The 18,117-nt window shown below is 47.0% G+C and overlaps 1 protein-coding gene across 1 annotated transcript in view; it reads right to left on the reverse strand.

The window, feature by feature from the left end:
- Window positions 1-4,597: 4,597 nt before the first annotated feature.
- The window catches only part of TMEM244 (transmembrane protein 244), a 31,693-nt gene continuing 18,173 nt past the window's right edge, over window positions 4,598-18,117 (reverse strand). The window contains exons 3-6 of the mRNA XM_069973695.1: window positions 17,029-17,102; window positions 16,791-16,916; window positions 8,681-8,725; window positions 4,598-5,042 (exon numbers count right to left, since the gene is read on the reverse strand). Coding sequence (XP_069829796.1) covers window positions 4,948-5,042; window positions 8,681-8,725; window positions 16,791-16,916; window positions 17,029-17,102 — 340 coding nt within the window. The 3' untranslated portion in view covers window positions 4,598-4,947. The remainder of the gene's footprint in view (window positions 5,043-8,680; window positions 8,726-16,790; window positions 16,917-17,028; window positions 17,103-18,117) is intronic.

Below are 18,117 nucleotides of genomic sequence, written 5' to 3' on the forward strand. Positions count from 1 at the left end.
TCTGAGGAATTTCTCCATTTCGGTTCGCCCACGTAGCGTTCTTGGGGTGGCTGGGGGTTCTCTGTTCTTGTCCTTGCCTCCACCTCGCATTTTGGTGCTTGTTAGGTGTCTCAATATGAGGATTCAGGCCGCTACTGAGGAGAGCTGATCTCTCAGGCTGCCATCCTGCTCAGCGGTCAGGCTCCGCCCCCCACAACATATCTAAACCTATACTCTTAGTCAGAAATTGGTACCACAATAATTTTTAACCCCTTAAGGACCGAGCCAATCGTTTTTTCCTCCTCATGTTCAAAAGCCCATAGCGCTTGTGTTTTTTCACCTACAGACCCACATGAGCCCTTATTTTTTGAGAAACCAATTGTACTTTGCAAAGACAGACTTGTCAATTCTTTGAGCGGAGAGCGGCAGGAGCGGAGGCGCACAAGCCCTCATATAGACAGTGTCTCGCTAAGGCAGGCAGGATTCCGCGGCAGAGAGTTTTGCCGCAGAATTCACATTTGCTCAGTGTGAACAAACTCTATGGGGGAGATTTATCAAACCTGTAAAGTTAAACTGGCTCATTTGCCCCTAACAACCAATCAAATTCTACTTTCATTCCTCACAGATTGTCTGGAAAATGAGAGGTGGAATCTGATTGGTTGCCAGGGGTAACTGAGCCAGTTTCACTTTACACCTAAATTAAATCTTCCCCTATGTGTTTAAATCTTTGCAGAAATGTACTGAGACAGCCACATGTTTGAAAAAAAAAGATGATTGGTGGACTCTCCACCATCAAATATTGATGGCCTATCCTTACGATAGACAGTCACTGAAAGTGTTTTAGAAAATCCCTTTAATTCAAAGGAGGAAAAGTATCTTGCCGGGTTGAGTGGCCTATGGCATTATTTGCAGCACAGAATGAGCCCCAGTAACACTGGCCAATCCCAAGATCAAATGCAAATGTTAGTTTTCATTTTTTGTCTTGCATCTTATATCCAAGCTAGGCACGAGCCATGGGTGAATCTGTAAAAGGACAGATCATACTTCTGTACTGTATAGACACATAGAAAATTGTCGGCAGTAAAAGACCACTGGAACCATTTAGTCTGCCCTTTTAGTATTTCCCTTCTTATTATCTTAGAATAGATATATGTTTCTCCCAGGCATGTTTACATTCTGTTATTGTAGATTTACCAACCACATCTACTGGAAGTTTGTTCCAAGCATCTACTACTCTTTCAGTAAAGTAATATAAATGTCACGTTGCTTCTGATCTTTCCTCCATCTTACCTCTCACTGTGTCCTCTGATTCTTGACTGTATCCTCTTGTTCTTCTATCTTGTAGTGTATGTAACAAAATATAATGGAAAAGCTGTCCCATAATGGCAAATGGGTGTGGCTCCAGTATAAAAGGGACATACTTTTCAGACACATTTATTATATGCCACTTTTTGTGCAACTTAACATCACTCAAACATCATGTTACAAAAGTGAAAATTACATGTGCATTTATTTGATATATTTTGCACAACTGAAACTGACATGAAGTAGAAAAATGCAGTACGAAAAAGATAAAAATTATAAAATTCCCTCTTGATGTCAAAATTGAGAGAAGAGTGTACACTAGTATAATATAGAGCAGGGGTGGGAAACCTTTTCCATGTCGAGGGCCGGTCGGGCATTAATAAAATCATTCGAGGGCCACATACCGTGCGCGGCAGTTAGTAGCGTGGGTTTGCAGCACGCGGGGCAAGGCACAGTATTGTTCCCCTAGTGCCCCTGCTATTGTAGTTAACCCCCAGTGATGCCCCTGCTATTGTAGTTAACCCCCCCAGTGATGCCCCTTGTAGTCTAGTTAACCCCCAAGTCATGTCCCTGGTAGCCTAGTTAACCCCCATCAGGCATGTCCCAGGTGGCCTAGTTAACCCCCATCAGTCATGTCCCTGGTAGCCTAGTTAACCCCCATCAGGCATGTCCCTGGTGGCCTAGTTAACCCCCATCAGGCATGTCCCTGGTGGCCTAGTTAACCCCCATCAGGCATGTCCCTGGTGGCCTAGTTAACCCCCATCAGTCATGTCCCTGGTGGCCTAGTTAACCCCCATCAGGCATGTCCCTGGTAGCCTAGTTAACCCCCATCAGGCATGTCCCTGGTGGCCTAGTTAACCCCCATCAGGCATGTCCCTGGTGGCCTAGTTAACCCCCATCAGGCATGTCCCTGGTGGCCTAGTTAACCCCCAAATAAAAAAAATAAACATCCCACTCACCTTACCTCCGTTCCCACGCTGCCCATGTCCTCTTCTGTCCCAGGTCCTCTGTGCCGGTCTTTCTCCTGCAGCATCCTCCAGTGTCTGTGACAGCTGCCGGACACAGGAGGATGCTGTCTATGCCGGCTTCTTCCCCAGCAGAGCGGCGCGTGTCTTCAGTCTCCTGCGGGCCGCGCAATGACGTCATTTCATCGCGCGGCCCGCAGGAGACTGAAGACACGCACCGCTCTGCTGGGGAAGAAGCCGGCATATACAGCATCCTCCTGTGTCCGGCAGCTGTCACAGACACCGGAGGATGCTGTGTGCGCCGGCTCCTTCATCCTCCAGAGCGGCGCGCATCACTCCGGCCCCTGAGACCTCCCGATGCGGCCCGCGGGCCGGAGGTTCCCCACCCCTGATATAGAGCATTTATAATAGGGCAGTTTTGTAGCTTTTAATACTACTGTGATACAGTATATTACAAGAAATGTATAGTGTTGAGCGTGCACTGAAATGCTTGAGTCCTTGTTACCCTGGCTGAGCATTTTTCTGTGCTTGAGTTCTCCATTCGAGTAAAGAACCCCATTAAAATCAATGGGAGACTTGAGCATTGGTGTTTAAATGGCCAAAGTATATCAGAGAGGGTAATGGAAGCCAACCACTATCCACACAGAAAAAAATGATGTCCCAGCACTCCAAAATTACAGAAAAAGTTATTTTTCGTTTGTGAAATTTGGAGTGCTGGGGCCATCACATTTATTTTTTATGTGACACTGTGTCCACCTTAAAGGGAACCTGTCACCCCCCGTGCCGGGGTGACAGGCTCCCGACCCCCGTTAGAGCCCCATATACTTACCTAATCCCGCCGGGTCCCGCTTCTGGAGGTGGTCGGGTGACGGAGATCTCAGCCGCTGCAGCCCGGCGCGCGCGCTGAGAGATGAGTCCAACGCTCATAGAGAATGACGGAGCGCTGGACTCTCCTGTCATTCTCTATGAGCAGTGGACTCATCTCTCAGCGCGTGCGCCGGGCTGCAGCGGCTGAGATCTCCGTCACCCGACCACCTCCAGAAGTGGGACCCGGCGGGATTAGCTGAGTATATGGGGCTCTAACGGGGGGTCGGGAGCCTGTCACCCCGACACGGGGGGTGACAGGTTCCCTTTAACCCTTTGAGGGCCAAGCCCAAAATGACCCAGGGGATCGCGCAAATTTACATTTTTGGGTTTTTCCTCCTCCCCTTTTAAGAGCTCTAGCACTTTCAGTTTTTTATCTACAGGGCCATGTAAGTTCTTGTTTTTTACAGGAGTAGTTGTACTATGTAATGGCGTCTTTTATTCTACCATAACATGTATGATGGAACCTCAAAATTATTATTTCTGAAGATGTAAATTGGTGAAATCGTAAAAAAGAATGCAATATAGTAATCTTTGAGGGTTCCTGTGTCTACGTAATGCACTATATGGTAAAAGTAACATGATACCACTATTGTATAGGTCAGTCCGAACACAACCATATGCAGGTTTACACAGATTCTCTAATGTTATATATTTTTTTTTATTAAATCCTTTTTTTTTTTAGTTTATTATTAGAGATGAGTGAACCAAGTTTGGGTTCGAGTCGATCCGAACCCGAACGTTTGGCATTTGATTAGCTGGGTCTGCTGAACTTGGATAAAGCTCAAAGGTTGTATGGAAAACATGGATACAGCCAATGACTATATCCATGTTTTCCACATAGCTTTAGGGCTTTATCCAAGTTTAGCAGCCACCGCTAATCAAATGCCGAAAGTTTGGGTTCGGATCGACTCGAGCATGCTCGAGGTTCGCTCATCTCTATTAATTATTAATAAAATGGCCGTATTGTGACGCGTATAACGGTTTTATTTTTTCACCTACAGAGCTGTATGGGGTGTCATTTTTTGTGCCATGATCTCTAGTTATAAAATTTTTGTAGCTCAGACGTTTTGATCACTTTTTGTTATTTTTTTGTTATTTAGTGTAGCAAAAAATAATCCTGTAATCCTGGTCCTTTTTTTCTCTTTTCGATTGTTATATTTTAATAGATCAGACAATTACGCACGCTACGGTATATAATATGTTTATTTATTTATTTTTATATGTTTTATTTTTATAATGTGAAAGGGGGGGGGATTTTAACTTTTTTTGGGAGAGGGGCTTTGGGGTACTTATAAAAACATTTTTACTTTTTTTTCCCCACATTTTAAGTCGCCCTGGGGGACTTTCACCTGCAATCATTTCAGACACTGCATTGATCAGTGTTATAGGCGTTATATCTGCCTGTGGCAGACTCAATGATAAGAAAGCCAATTGGACCGCACAGAGGTAGGTAAGAGACCTCCGGAGGGCCGATACAGTCACACTGCGGAGGTCCCAATCGGTAAGTGACAGGGGACTGCTCCTGTCACTTACACTTAAACGCCGCTGTCGCGCCTGAGATTAAGGGGTTAATGACACACTGTAGTGAGATCACTGCAGCCTGTCACGGTGAGGGCCCGGCTGCTCACTGCAGCTGGCCCCCACCTCCTATGAAGTGTGCTCCGCTTAGTCACCCATGGCGTACCGGTAAGTCGCCTAGGGGATAAAATATTCACCATGGGTAGAAACATTATAAAGAGCAGTTTCCTTACTTTAAAAAAAGATAAACTAATGATTTAGAAAACATAGAAGAAAAACACTTTTTAGTAATTGCTGCACCTGAAACACTATCTTAGAAATCATCCAGGTCTGGATAGATAAAGTTGTCCTTGTATAGAAGATATGCCAGCATTTGTCCTCCACAAATCATTGAAGTCAAACCAATGCCTAAAAACAGACAAAAAAAAAAAGGTTGGTACCCTTGTCAGAACAATAAGCAACATATGTATATCTATTTGTAGGGAAATGCTGAGATCTGGTGACCTGAAGTAAAGCTCCTATTACACGAGGCGACGGAGAGGAGTGAATGAGCACTGTCAGCACTCGTTTGCTCCTCGTTCCCCGCTCGCTGACGGTGCTATTACACGTGTTGGCAGCGAGTGGGTGTGTACTGGCGGGGAGGGGCAGGAAGCTGCGGGGAGGCTGCCCGGTGATCGCTAGAATGTCCAGGCAGCCCATAGTAGATAGCAGCGGTCCACTGCCCGCTGCTATATTAGTAATTTGTCTTTCAACATGTTGAAAGACAAACAACAGCAACTATCACATCTTTCATGTCGGCTGATCGTTGCCTTCTGTTACACAACATGGACACTAAGTAGTCATCTCTATTATGTGCATGAGCCCAGTAGTCCTCAATATTCATGAGAAGCAGAAAACTCTTCCCCCCCAGCTGCTGGTTGGTAGTTATTAGAGATGAGCGAACCTTGAGCATGCTCGAGTCGATCCGAATATTTTCCAAATTTGGAAAGGTAAAAGGTTAATGAGTAACATTTCGCAAAGGTGCAGAATTTGTTCCCACATTTTTTCTTTGAGAAAAATGTCCATCTTTTGATAAAGACATATGTTTTAAATTATCATGATTAGAGATGAGCGAACCTCGAGCATGCCCGAGTTCATCCGAACCCAAACTTTCGGCATTTGATTAGCGGTGGCTGCTGAAGTTGGATAAAGCCCTAAGGCTATGTGGAAAACATGGATATAGTCATTGGCTGTATCCATGTTTTCCAGACAACCTTACAGCTTTATCCAAGTTCAGCAGCCCCCCGCTAATCAAATACCGAACGCTCGGGTTCGGATCGACTTGAACCCGAACCCAGTTCGCTCATCTCTAGTAGTTATCCATGCTATCCTCAGTCAACTGTCAATCAGCAGCTGGAGGGCGGGTGGAGGGGTGTGGCAAGAATTCTATTCTCTTTTTCTCATTTTAGGAGAACAGCTGAGCAATATGATGTAAGCAATACAGCGATCTGTTTAGCACTGTCACTAGTTTATGCTGCCCTCATTTCAGGTGGAATAAACCTAGTGACAGATTCCTTTTAAGTCCCCGCTCAGTGGTGAGTATTGTTCTCTCCAAGCTCAGTAAGTAAAGTAATATTTTTCTGTGTTGTTTCTGACCTTTCACCTAATAACCTCAGATCGTGCCCCCTTGTTCTTGTGTTCAGTTTAAAAAAAAAACCACTTTCCTCTTTCATTTATTTATTTAACCCCTATTTAGTCCTATAACATATTTAAGGTTTCGACCATGTCCCCCCTTTCCCTTCTCTCCTCCAGACTGCACAGATTTAGATCCTTAAGTCTTTCCTGAAATGTTTTTATACTTTATGCCTTCCTTATGGTGTTTAGTGCATATGTCCTGTATATGTTAAATGGAGACCATAAATTTGATGTGAACAAAGCTCTAGTACAATGTATCAAAGACTGTCAATAATTATCATTATGTGCTATATTTTATGAAGAGCAAGTTAGGCTTAGGAAAACATGGCTACTTTCCTCTGCAAACAGCACCACTTTCAGTTTGGGTGTGGGTTTTGCAGCTCAGTTCTATGAAAGTGAATAGAAAAAGTTGTAATACCTAGAGATAAGCAGGACTCGAGCATGCTCAAGCTAGATCGCTCGGCATTTTAATACCCGTGGCTGACGAAGTTGGGTGCAGCCCTAGGGAGTCCTGGAAAACATAAAAGCGACTCTTTATCCACAATCTGACCCCCCCAAACCACTTGTACCTTCAGATAGCTGCTTTTAATCCAAGTTCTGTCCTGGGGTCCGTTCAGCAGGTGATGCAGTTATTGTCCTAAAAAAACAACTTTTAAACTTGCAACCCGTGCCAAAGAAAAGTATCTGTGCCCTAACTTTGCACCACCTCTCCTTCCCTCCTCCCCACCCTCTTCCCCACCCTCTTCATCATTAGGAATGCCACTGGAACATTTTCTTCATGCTGAACATTGCACAGGTACATAACGATCCAGCCCATGTTAAGTATTCACACACCTGACGAATAGGAGACAATCTGTCTAGAGCATTCATAATGATGAGGAGGGACAGCGAGGTTGTGCCAGCCTAATGCATACACAATCTAGGCCTTGCAGGTTGGGCACGGGGCTGCCAGCTTAAAAGTTGTTTTTTCGGATAATAACAGCATCACCTGTTGAACGGACCGCAGGACAGATCTTGGATTAAAAGCAGCTATCTGATGGTACAAGCGGTTTGGGGGGGGGGGGGGGGGGGGGGTCAGATTGTGGGTACAGAATCACTTTAATACAACCATAGGTTATAGGCTGTACCACATACATTCTCAGGCTAGGGTCGATGCTGTTTTTGCAAGGAAATAATCATTTTTTGAAAACCCTGGAAAACCCCTTTAGAATTCTTTAAAACACACAACAGTAGGGCTGTCTAACTAGATTCCGGGTGGAAGCATACGAGGAGCTCAGAATTTCTTACACAGCTGTATGTGTTTTCATTTTAAAAACAATGGAGGTAAAAGGCAAGACTGGTAGACAGCAGGCAGCTTTCTGTCTGCAGCCTCCAGAGGCTGAGAGTGGTAATGCATCAATGGGATGGATCTCCGCCTTTTCCTCTTTCTCCATTGCCTTCAGCAGAAGTACTGGCAGTTAACCTGAAGGCATAATAAATACCCTCCTTCATCCTCCTCCTCTGCAGACTCCATGCCATTGTACAACCTTCTTCTCAACCTTTGTTCCATGCACAGTCTTGGTGCCTGCGTTCATCTTCTCCTCCCTCTCAGCCTTCAGGTCTTTCTCTATCCTTACTCGTCTCTATGACTCCTCCATCCTTCATCCCCCTCAGACCTTTCCATGCCCTTCTGCATCCTCCCCATTCAGCCTCCGTTACACTGATAGCCTCAGTGCCCCTTCCATGTCTGTCCTCAACCCCCACGTCCTCCTGCATTCTTCTCAGGTCCCATGTACTCCTCCATCCTCCTCCATGTCCTCCTCTTCAGCAACTTCCATGCCCTCTTGCATCCTTCTATTCAGCTCTGTTCCATCCATAGCCTCAATGTCCCCTCCATCCTCTTCTATCTTCCTCAACCTCCATGTCATCCTCTATCCTCGTCCACCTCCATTCCATCCTACTCAGCCTCCATTCCCTCTTTCATCCTCAGCATCCTCCTGCATCCTCTTTAGCCTATATTCCATTTACAGCCTCAGTGCCCCATCTATCCTCTTCATCGGTCTCCATTTCCTCTTCTGCCCTCTTCTTCGGCCTCCATGTTCACCTTTGTCCTCCTTCTCAGCCACCATGCCCTCTTGCATCCTCCTTAGAAGTTTTTCTCTGTGTTTTTATTTATTCCTCTTGTGTGATAAGTACACAGCCTTCTGTTATACACCAGGGAATAAATCTCCAAAAGAAGGGAAGTAGATGTGAACACAGGCTGAAAAATCAACAGGGATGATAGCTACTCTTCAAAACAACTTTTCAAATTTCATTCCAAGGATACAAATACAATAAAATATAGAAATGAGAACAGAATGGTATTAGCAAAGGTATATATGTACTGTATTTACCTATGGAGATCCACCAGTGGGCCACATCAGGGAACTCCATATTAACTACAGAAACAAATGGGAAATAAATTGTTTGGGATCTCAGTTATTATTCAGGCTTTAATTACCAAGCACATTCAATTATACAGCCAGCTGTATAGGATTCAGAATTTGAAAGAGACTCTGTACCCACAATCTTCCTCCCCCAAAAATGTCTTGTACCTTCAAATAGCTGCTCTGCTTTTAATCCACGATCTGTCCTGGGGTCCGTTTGGCAGGTGAAGTAGTTATTCTCCTAATAAACAACTTTTAAACTTGCAGCCCTGTGTCAAATTGGCTTGGCCTAGATTGTCTGTGCCCTAGGCTTGCACCGTCTCTCCGTCCCTACTCCCCGCCCTCTTTATCATTAAGAATGCCCAAGCCAGGATTTCTTCTATTCATCACTTTTCAGAACAGACAGGTACCTTAAAGGGAACCATTCACCCAGTGGCCCAGTGGCGTAGCTACAATGAAGGTAGGGAAGGCAACTGCTATGGGGCCCCTGCATGAAGGGGGCCCGAGGAAGCCTGCCCTGCCTTCATGGTAGGTACCCCGCTCCCCCAGGGGTCCAGAGAGGAAGAGGGACCCCCACTGCACTGTTCAGCCCCCTCACTGTAGTGCCGGGTGAGCGGGCTGAACAGAGGAGCAGGACCTGCCAGACAGCACAGGAGAGGGATTAAGGACCTTTGGGTCACATGACCCAAAGGTCCTCAATACCTATGTGAAGATCAGCCTGGACTACAGGAGGAGGAGGGGGAAGCCTGGGAGCTGTAAGTGCTGTGTATTTGTGTCAGTGAGTGTATATATGTATCTGTGGGTATATGTATATGTCAGTGTGTGTATATATGTATCTGTGTATATATTTATATGTCAGTATGTGTATGTATCTGTGGCTATATATATATGTGTTTGTGTATGTCAGCAATGTCTGTAGCACTGGTGTATGTGTGTGTGTTTGCTCCCAAAGATGTTCTGCAGCAGCTTCTATTAATGCTGGGCTCTAATAAAAGAACCCACCATTAATATCTGCAGCATTTTCTTTTATTTCTGGTTGAGTATTTCTTATTACACTGAGATAATTTCCCTGTGTACAGTCTACTCATGGTGTATACATCAGCACTAGTGTAATCACATTACAGCGTATACATGTGTGTATGTCAGTGGCGTATCTGTATATATGTTAATGGTGCCTCTGTGTGTGTATATGTGCGTCAATGCCTGTGTTTGGCGGGGGAGAGGGGGCATACAGGATTTATGGGGCCCCATACAGTTTTTTGCTATGGGGCCCCATGAATCCTAGCTACGCCCCTGCCGTGGCCCCCGGCAGAAACTGACATACAGTGACATAAAGGTCAATATACTTACCACATCGCTCCCGGTCCCGTCCCGGATCCCGTGACATGGAGAAATCGCCACTTCTTCTCCTGCCCATTATGGTAATGAGCTGAGATGAGTCCAACATCTATAGGAAACGACAGACGAGTCCAACTTATTCATGAGGTCCTCTTCTCGTCGCCGCCCATCCACGCCTCCTGGAACTTGATTGACGTCTTCAGTCTTCAGTCTTCTGACGAATTCCCGCGCAGGCGCCGTTGCGATGGTCTCGTCACCTCTTCTGCGCCTGCGCGGTAAACAGGATACGTGTTCGAGACAATCGGCGCGCGCGCAGTAAACAGTGGAGCTGCGGAGCGGCTTCAATTGTGAACTGCGCATGCGCCGAACACAACTGTCACGGCGCCTGCGCAGGGATCCGGCGAGAAGAAAGTAGACGAGAAGGAAGAGGACCTGGCGTCAATCAAGTGTCGGAGGCGGGGAGAAGGCTGGACTTCGGACCCGGCGGCGTTCATTACCATAATGGGCGCGAGAAGAAGAATCAGCGATTTCTCCGTGTCAACAACGGGATCCGGGACGGGACCGGGAGCGATGTGGTAAGTATATTGACCTTTATGTCACTGTATGTCAGTTTCTGCCAGGGGCCACGGGGTGAATGGTTCCCTTTAACAATCCACCGGATGTGCACCACTTAAACAAGTGATGAATAGGAGAAATCCAGCCAGAGGCATTCCAAATGGTGAAGAGGACAGGGAGGAGGGACGGAGAGGTGGTGCAGGCCTTTGGCACAGACACTCTAAGCCATGGCAGTTTGCCACAGGGCTACAAGTTTAAAAGTTGATTTTTAGGACAATAACTACTTCACATGCCGAATCGACCCCATGACAGATCTTAGATTAAAAGCAGCTATCTGAAGGTACGAGCAGCTTAATGGGGGTCAGATTGTGAGTACAGAGTCGTTTAACGTGTGTTTGGTTCTGTTGGCTCAGGATATGTTCTCACACAAGGATGGCTGGACTGTAATTTAGTTTATTTATTACTGCAATGAAGTGATGCAGTTAGGCTATGTCCACACATGTCATTTTATCAGTGTAAATTATGTGTTTTTGCAGCAATTTTGCTGGTATTTTGCCACTAATTATGCAACTGTGGTAAAAAGGCGCAATTTTGCTGTAATTTTGGCAGCAATTTGTAGCTAAATTGCATCAAAATAATGTAAAGATTGCATAATTAACCCTAATTAAATGTCATTTGTACACATAGCCTTACACAATGAAATGATCAATTACTGCAATTAAATAATATATTCACAATGCATTTTCATTGGGTTACTGCATGTGTGAACATAGCCTTATAGTTAAAATTATTAGCTAGAGCATGAAATGTGTTCACTAGGAATATCTCACCAGTGATGAACCTCTGAGCTTTAGCAGATATTGGTACATTGTATGTTAGGGCCCTATTCCACCGGACGATTATCGTTCAGATCATCGGTAAATCGTTCTAATCTAAACAATAATCGTTAGGTTGAAATGCAGTTAACGATTAACAATCGAACAAGAAAACGTTGATCGCTTTATAAGACCTGGACCTATTTTTATCGTTGCTCGTTCGCAAAATGTTCGCAAATCGTACGCATTGAATAAGACGTCGTTCGGTCGTTTGCAGTAGATACGAACGCAATAGCGAAGAAAAAAACGATTGCAAATACGATCATAAGTAAAGATTATCGTTCCATGGAAATGAGTGAACGTTTTCAGGTCTTTCGCAATAGCGGTCATTTGAGATCGCTAATCGTTAATGAACAATAATGCGAACAATAATGCGAATGTTACGGCCGCGGCGGCGTCCCGCGTTCCGGGCCGCCGCCGCGACCGCTACCTGCCCTATGCAGCAGCCGGTGTCCATAGTCGGGGACCCGGCGCTGCTGTCACCTCGGCCCCGGGGGGCGCCTCACCTCTCCACGCTCCTGTCTCCCGCTGTGCCGGCCGGCGCGCGCGTCCCCGCCTCCTAGGGCGCGCGCGCGCCGGCTGTCTCAGATTTAAAGGGGCAGTGCGTTCCTAATTGGTAGTTGCACCCAATCACTCCCCTATAAATCCCAGCATGCCCTGTCCTTAGTGTTGGAGCCTCTACATGCTTCCCATAGCGTTTGGCCCAGCCCCCTGTTGTTCCTGAGTCCTATCTGTTACCTGGTCCCAGTCCCTGTTCCTGAGTCCTATCCGTTACCCGGTCCCTAGTCCCTGTTCCTGGTTCCTGTTTCCCTGTCACTCCATCTGTTCCTGCGTTCAGCCTGTCACGTGCGCTCTCACCTGCAGACCTTTGCCAGTGCCATCTCCTGCCTACTGCTCCTGCCACGCCTCGCCTGCCGTCACCAGCAACCAAGCCAGGGGTAGCGACCTGGGGGTCGCCTGCCGCAGCAAGTCCATCCCGCCTTGCGGCGGGCTCTGGTGAAAACCAGCGGCCCCTTAGACTCCGCTCCCTGGTGAGGTTTGTGCCATCGCTGGTGCCGGTCCAGTGGATCCACTACTCCAGGCGTTACAGTAGGCTCCAACCATGGATCCCGGCGAGGTGCCTGATCTCCGTGATGTCGCCAGAGTGGTCACTCAGCAGGCGCAACAAATCCAGAAGCAGTCACAGCAGATCCAGCAACTCACTGCCGCCTTACAGCAGCAGACTACTGCCCAGCGCACACCACCTCCTGACGCTTCTTCTTCACTCCGACTGGCCCTCCCAAGCAAGTACTCTGGGGACTCTAACTTGTGCAGAGGATTCTTGACTCAGTGCACCATGCACATTGAACTTTTGAGTAGTCAGTTTTCCACCGAGCGCTCTAAAGTGGCTTTCATCATCAGCCTATTAGAAGGTAGAGCCCTGGCCTGGGCCACGCCACTGTGGGACCGTGATGATCCAGTTGCTGCCAATCTCCGGGCCTTCCTATTCGAGTTTCGCTCCGTCTTTGAGGAACCTGCCCGTGCTTCTTCAGCCGAGACTGCTCTCCTCAACCTCTCTCAAGGCAGCTCCTCTGTTGGTGACTACGCCATCCAGTTCCGCACCCTGGCAGCCGAATTGGACTGGAACGAGGCCGCCCTATTGGCCACCTTCAAGAAGGGCCTGTCTAGTCGTGTGAGAGACGTGCTCGCTGCCCGAGACCTGCCTACCTCCCTGAACGAACTCATTCTACTGGCCACCCGAGTTGATACTCGTTTTTCGGAGAGGGAGGAGGAGGTTCGGCATGAACATTTACTAACCCGTTCCCGTCGCCATCCCCAGCTGGCGCCGGTTTTCCAGAATCCTGACCTTTCGATGTCCCAACCCTCTCCTGAGATTCCTATGCAGGTGGAACGGGCTCACCTGACGCCTGATGAAAGAATCCGGCGTCTGGAGCAGAATCTCTGTCTCTATTGCGGTGGTTCCGATCACTTCCGGCTGGGATGTCCCCTACGTCCCCAAACATCCGGAAAATGCTCGCACCTAGGTCCGGTGGGACAGGTGTCCCTAGGTGTGAATGCCACCATTCCAAGTCTGTCTATGCCAGTTTCCATCCGGACTCTCTCAGGACGAAATCATCAGACTACTGCCTTCCTCGATTCTGGGTCAGCAGGCAGTTTTATTGCGGCAACATTGGTCCAAAGATGGCGGCTACCCGTGACCCGACTAGCCAGGCCTCTGTCTATCTCCTCGGTCACAGGCGAAATTCTTACCGACCGTGTGTACTACCAGACCGCACCTTTAGTCCTCCAGGTGGGTCCTTTACATCAAGAAGAGATATCCTTCTACGTCCTGCCCCATTCTTCCCCCGCGGTCCTCCTGGGACTCCCGTGGCTGCAAGAACATGCCCCTCAACTGGACTGGAGAACCGGGGAGATTCTCAGTTGGGGTCAGGACTGTTCCAACCAGTGTCTCAAGTCACCTCAGACCAAGTGTATTATGTCATTTCCTGTCCCGGCCAAGCCTCTATCCGGCCTACCGGCAGAAGACCAAGACTCGGCGGATGCCTTCTCTGCCGAGGTGTACCCTCTCCCCGTACCCAAGACTAAGGTCGTGTCCTCTCACCAACGGAAGAACTTACAGAAGGTCCCTTGCCACGTTATACCGCCTGATCGCCTAGTACCAGTCGTCACCTCCACTCTTCAGAGAGTACCCCCCGGAAAGACTCATGTTCACCCTGCGCTTCGAAGAGGTATTTTGAACTGGGGACATTCCTCGTTGGAGGCCGGGCACCCGGGAGTCCGTAAGACCGGCCAACGGATCTCTCGCCACTACTGGTGGCCCAGCCTATCCCAAGATGTCAAAGACTTTGTGGCTTCCTGTGCCATTTGCAGGCAAGAAAGAGGGGGAGGCCAAAGGGGGGGGGTACTGTTACGGCCGCGGCGGCGTCCCGCGTTCCGGGCCGCCGCCGCGACCGCTACCTGCCCTATGCAGCAGCCGGTGTCCATAGTCGGGGACCCGGCGCTGCTGTCACCCCGGCCCCGGGGGGCGCCTCACCTCTCCACGCTCCTGTCTCCCGCTGTGCCGGCCGGCGCGCGCGTCCCCGCCTCCTAGGGCGCGCGCGCGCCGGCTGTCTCAGATTTAAAGGGGCAGTGCGTTCCTAATTGGTAGTTGCACCCAATCACTCCCCTATAAATCCCAGCATGCCCTGTCCTTAGTGTTGGAGCCTCTACATGCTTCCCATAGCGTTTGGCCCAGCCCCCTGTTGTTCCTGAGTCCTATCTGTTACCTGGTCCCAGTCCCTGTTCCTGAGTCCTATCCGTTACCCGGTCCCTAGTCCCTGTTCCTGGTTCCTGTTTCCCTGTCACTCCATCTGTTCCTGCGTTCAGCCTGTCACGTGCGCTCTCACCTGCAGACCTTTGCCAGTGCCATCTCCTGCCTACTGCTCCTGCCACGCCTCGCCTGCCGTCACCAGCAACCAAGCCAGGGGTAGCGACCTGGGGGTCGCCTGCCGCAGCAAGTCCATCCCGCCTTGCGGCGGGCTCTGGTGAAAACCAGCGGCCCCTTAGACTCCGCTCCCTGGTGAGGTTTGTGCCATCGCTGGTGCCGGTCCAGTGGATCCACTACTCCAGGCGTTACAGCGAACAATAATCGTCCGGTGGAATAGGGCCCTTAGACTTTCTGTCTAGCAGTAGTCCTTCATACCTGCCTCAGTACATGTCTTGTAAACTCTGCTTATGCTTAAAGACCAACCAACAGCAGGTCATAAAAATCGAACCTGCTGTTATGTTCCTAGAAAGCAGAGGACACTGAGGAAGGTAGTTTTTTTTTCTTTCTTCCTCAGTGCTATTTTTCTACAGTGCTCTGGTTTATTACTATGTAATGAGGTGGTTCAGTGCACTGGGGGTGGTACTATAACCTTTGGTGTCTGCCCGCTCCTCTTTATGAATATTTAGATTTTGTTTTGCAGTGACGTCACTCCATGCCACTCATCTCCGCAGAGAGCTGGAAAAATATTTGTATATTCATAAAGAAGGGCACCAAACCACCTATATAACGTATTAATAAAAGAGACAATTGCAGGAAAGGAAGGCGCGCTAAGGAAGGTGGTAAAAAAAAAAACTTAGACACATAAAAGATTGTCAGCAGAAAAAGGCCACCTGGTGTTAGGAATGTGCAGTGAGCCTGGTGTGAACTGGGCCTGTTTTTACCTTTTGTCTGACACAACAGCTTTCCTTTCAGACTCCTCGCAATGCAGGAGTTACACTGCTCACTGTTAGCCTCGTTCGCTACAGCTGAGCAGTGTTTTTTGATTGACACATACCTCTGCCTGTCCGGAACCTTGAGTTTCAGAGCGCCGGTCCAATTGGGATCCGGACCGGGCTCTTGATCCTCATAAATGAAAGCAGAGCCATTTATTCCCTGCTGGCAATTAGGCTTCATACCGTGATCCCAGATCCCACCTTCTATTCCTGTGATCCCCGTTCCTAACCCCTCTGTTTGCTACTGGTTACCTGATCTCCCGCTTGACCTTTTGACTATCCGTTTTCTTTCTGATTCTGTACTGTGTAGTCCGTTTGGTTCTGACCTGGCTTGTCGACTCTGCCATATTGTGTTTGCCTGTCTGTCTTGTTCAGTGTTACACTTATTAAGTGTAGGGCACGTCTTCATGTTTGTTTGTGGCCGCCTAGTGACGACTGAGGCAAGTAGGTAGGGACAGTGGGTGGGTTCAGCTTCAAGGCCCACTGTCTAGTCCTGTCTCCCGTCCTGACACCTGGGCCATCTACTCTGCCCTTATATTATTTGCTTATTTAATATCTTAGGATAGATGTATGTTTATTCCAGGAATGTTTATGACATAGTAAACGAAATCAATGAGATAAGTCTGACATGATTTGCTATCAGTAAAGTCATACTGGGTTGGATCCATCAAATTGTTGATTCTTAGGTTATCCTTAATCTTCTTTTTTAGCAGAGTTCCCATCATTTTTAATAGTACATATGTCAAGCTAACTGGCCTGTAGTTACTGGGCTCTTTTCTACTACCCATTTTGTGGATGGGTATAACAGTGGCTGTTCTCCAATCATCTGGAACATCTCCTTTCTACTACTTTCTTCCTCAGTGTCCCCTGCTGTATGGAAATTTAAAAGCAGGTTAGATTCTAACAACAGGTTAGATTCTTCTAAATTGCGTTTAATTTTGTATTGTATTGTTTCTATTTTTTAAGTACTGAAAACATGTATGATAATAAATAGTTTCTTCTGATTTTATCACTTTGAAACTATCTCTCTGATTTTGTTACTACGGTGTTGATCAGTGATATTGACTTACCTAGTGATACCACTGTGATATGAATCACAGTTACTGTGCAGCCATAGTCCCAAATCCATTCCTCTACAATCAGAACAAATAAGATGCTGCTAAGCAGGTATGTGGTTTCCAGGGAAATCAAATTTGCTATATTTAAAAGAAAAATTACATACATTATATTTAGAATTTTAAGACCCAAGTACAATAATAGATACAATAAAACCCGCTAAGATTGAAGGCTTTCGAATAAACACACTACCTATGTACTTTTTATTTGACCAGGAAGGAGATGTTTTAAAATCAAAAGGACCAAGTTCATCCAAATTATCCAATCTGTAAATCAGAAAATAAGAAAAAACTTATTAGAATGTACAAATCCATTTTTATTATGTTTTAAATAAGTATTTTCTTGGAAATTATGAAATTCTGAGAAGACTGGCCTCATGCTGTGACATTATACTTACTCGGATATTCACACCACATTCCCCCCCCCCCCCCCCCAGTAAAGGGGTACTACAGCACTTTTGATATTGTTGCTGCCCTTATAAAGCATAGTAATCATCTTATTCTTACCTTTTCACGCTTCCTCAATGTCCTACTGTGGCATCTAGTGATGAGCAAACATGTTCGTAAATGTTCGTACGAACATGACGCTAATTGTTTGTGTTTGCCGATTACGAACATATTCCAACATGTGAACATTTACCACGCGATGTACGCAGCTGCGTAAGTTTCCTCCCTCTAATTTGAAAGAGCCAATGAACATGTGGGCAAGGAAGAGCACATCAGGAAATGTAGTAACCATGTTCACTACTGGCACTACTGTGATTGGCTGTATAATTTGCGTCTTTATCTACGTTATATACATGCAATAAAAATGCGAGACTGAGGCAAAGTTTCTAACGGTCTTTCCTGATTCATGTGCTGTTCAGTAGGGTGAAAAGAGTAGGGACAGCATCTGAATATAGTTAGGCAACAATATTCACAGTGGTGGTTAGTCAGTGTAGGGAGGGAGAGCTGACCGAGTAGGGCTTAGAGCGATGTAAAATTGTCAGTGTAGGGAGCGTGACAGAATCCAGCGTTTAAGCATTTAACCCTGTAGTGACCAGGCGTCCATCATAGTCCATCCTGTCCATTATCTTCACCATATATTTGAGTTCTCCGTGGCCAAAAGAGGAGGCTTGTTGGGATATTTTGACTTGCTAAGCTGACTGTACACTGTGGCCTAGCATTCTTTGCGCGTATTGCGTGACACATGTATGCACGTCATTGTGTATATATGCATGGGCAAATAAAAAATTCAGTAATGCTACGCACCTTGTAATTGCTCTACTATTACGTATTTTAT

This window comes from Dendropsophus ebraccatus, chromosome 6 (genome assembly GCF_027789765.1).
Source record: "Dendropsophus ebraccatus isolate aDenEbr1 chromosome 6, aDenEbr1.pat, whole genome shotgun sequence".
In the NCBI taxonomy this organism is placed as follows: Eukaryota; Metazoa; Chordata; class Amphibia; order Anura; family Hylidae; genus Dendropsophus; species Dendropsophus ebraccatus.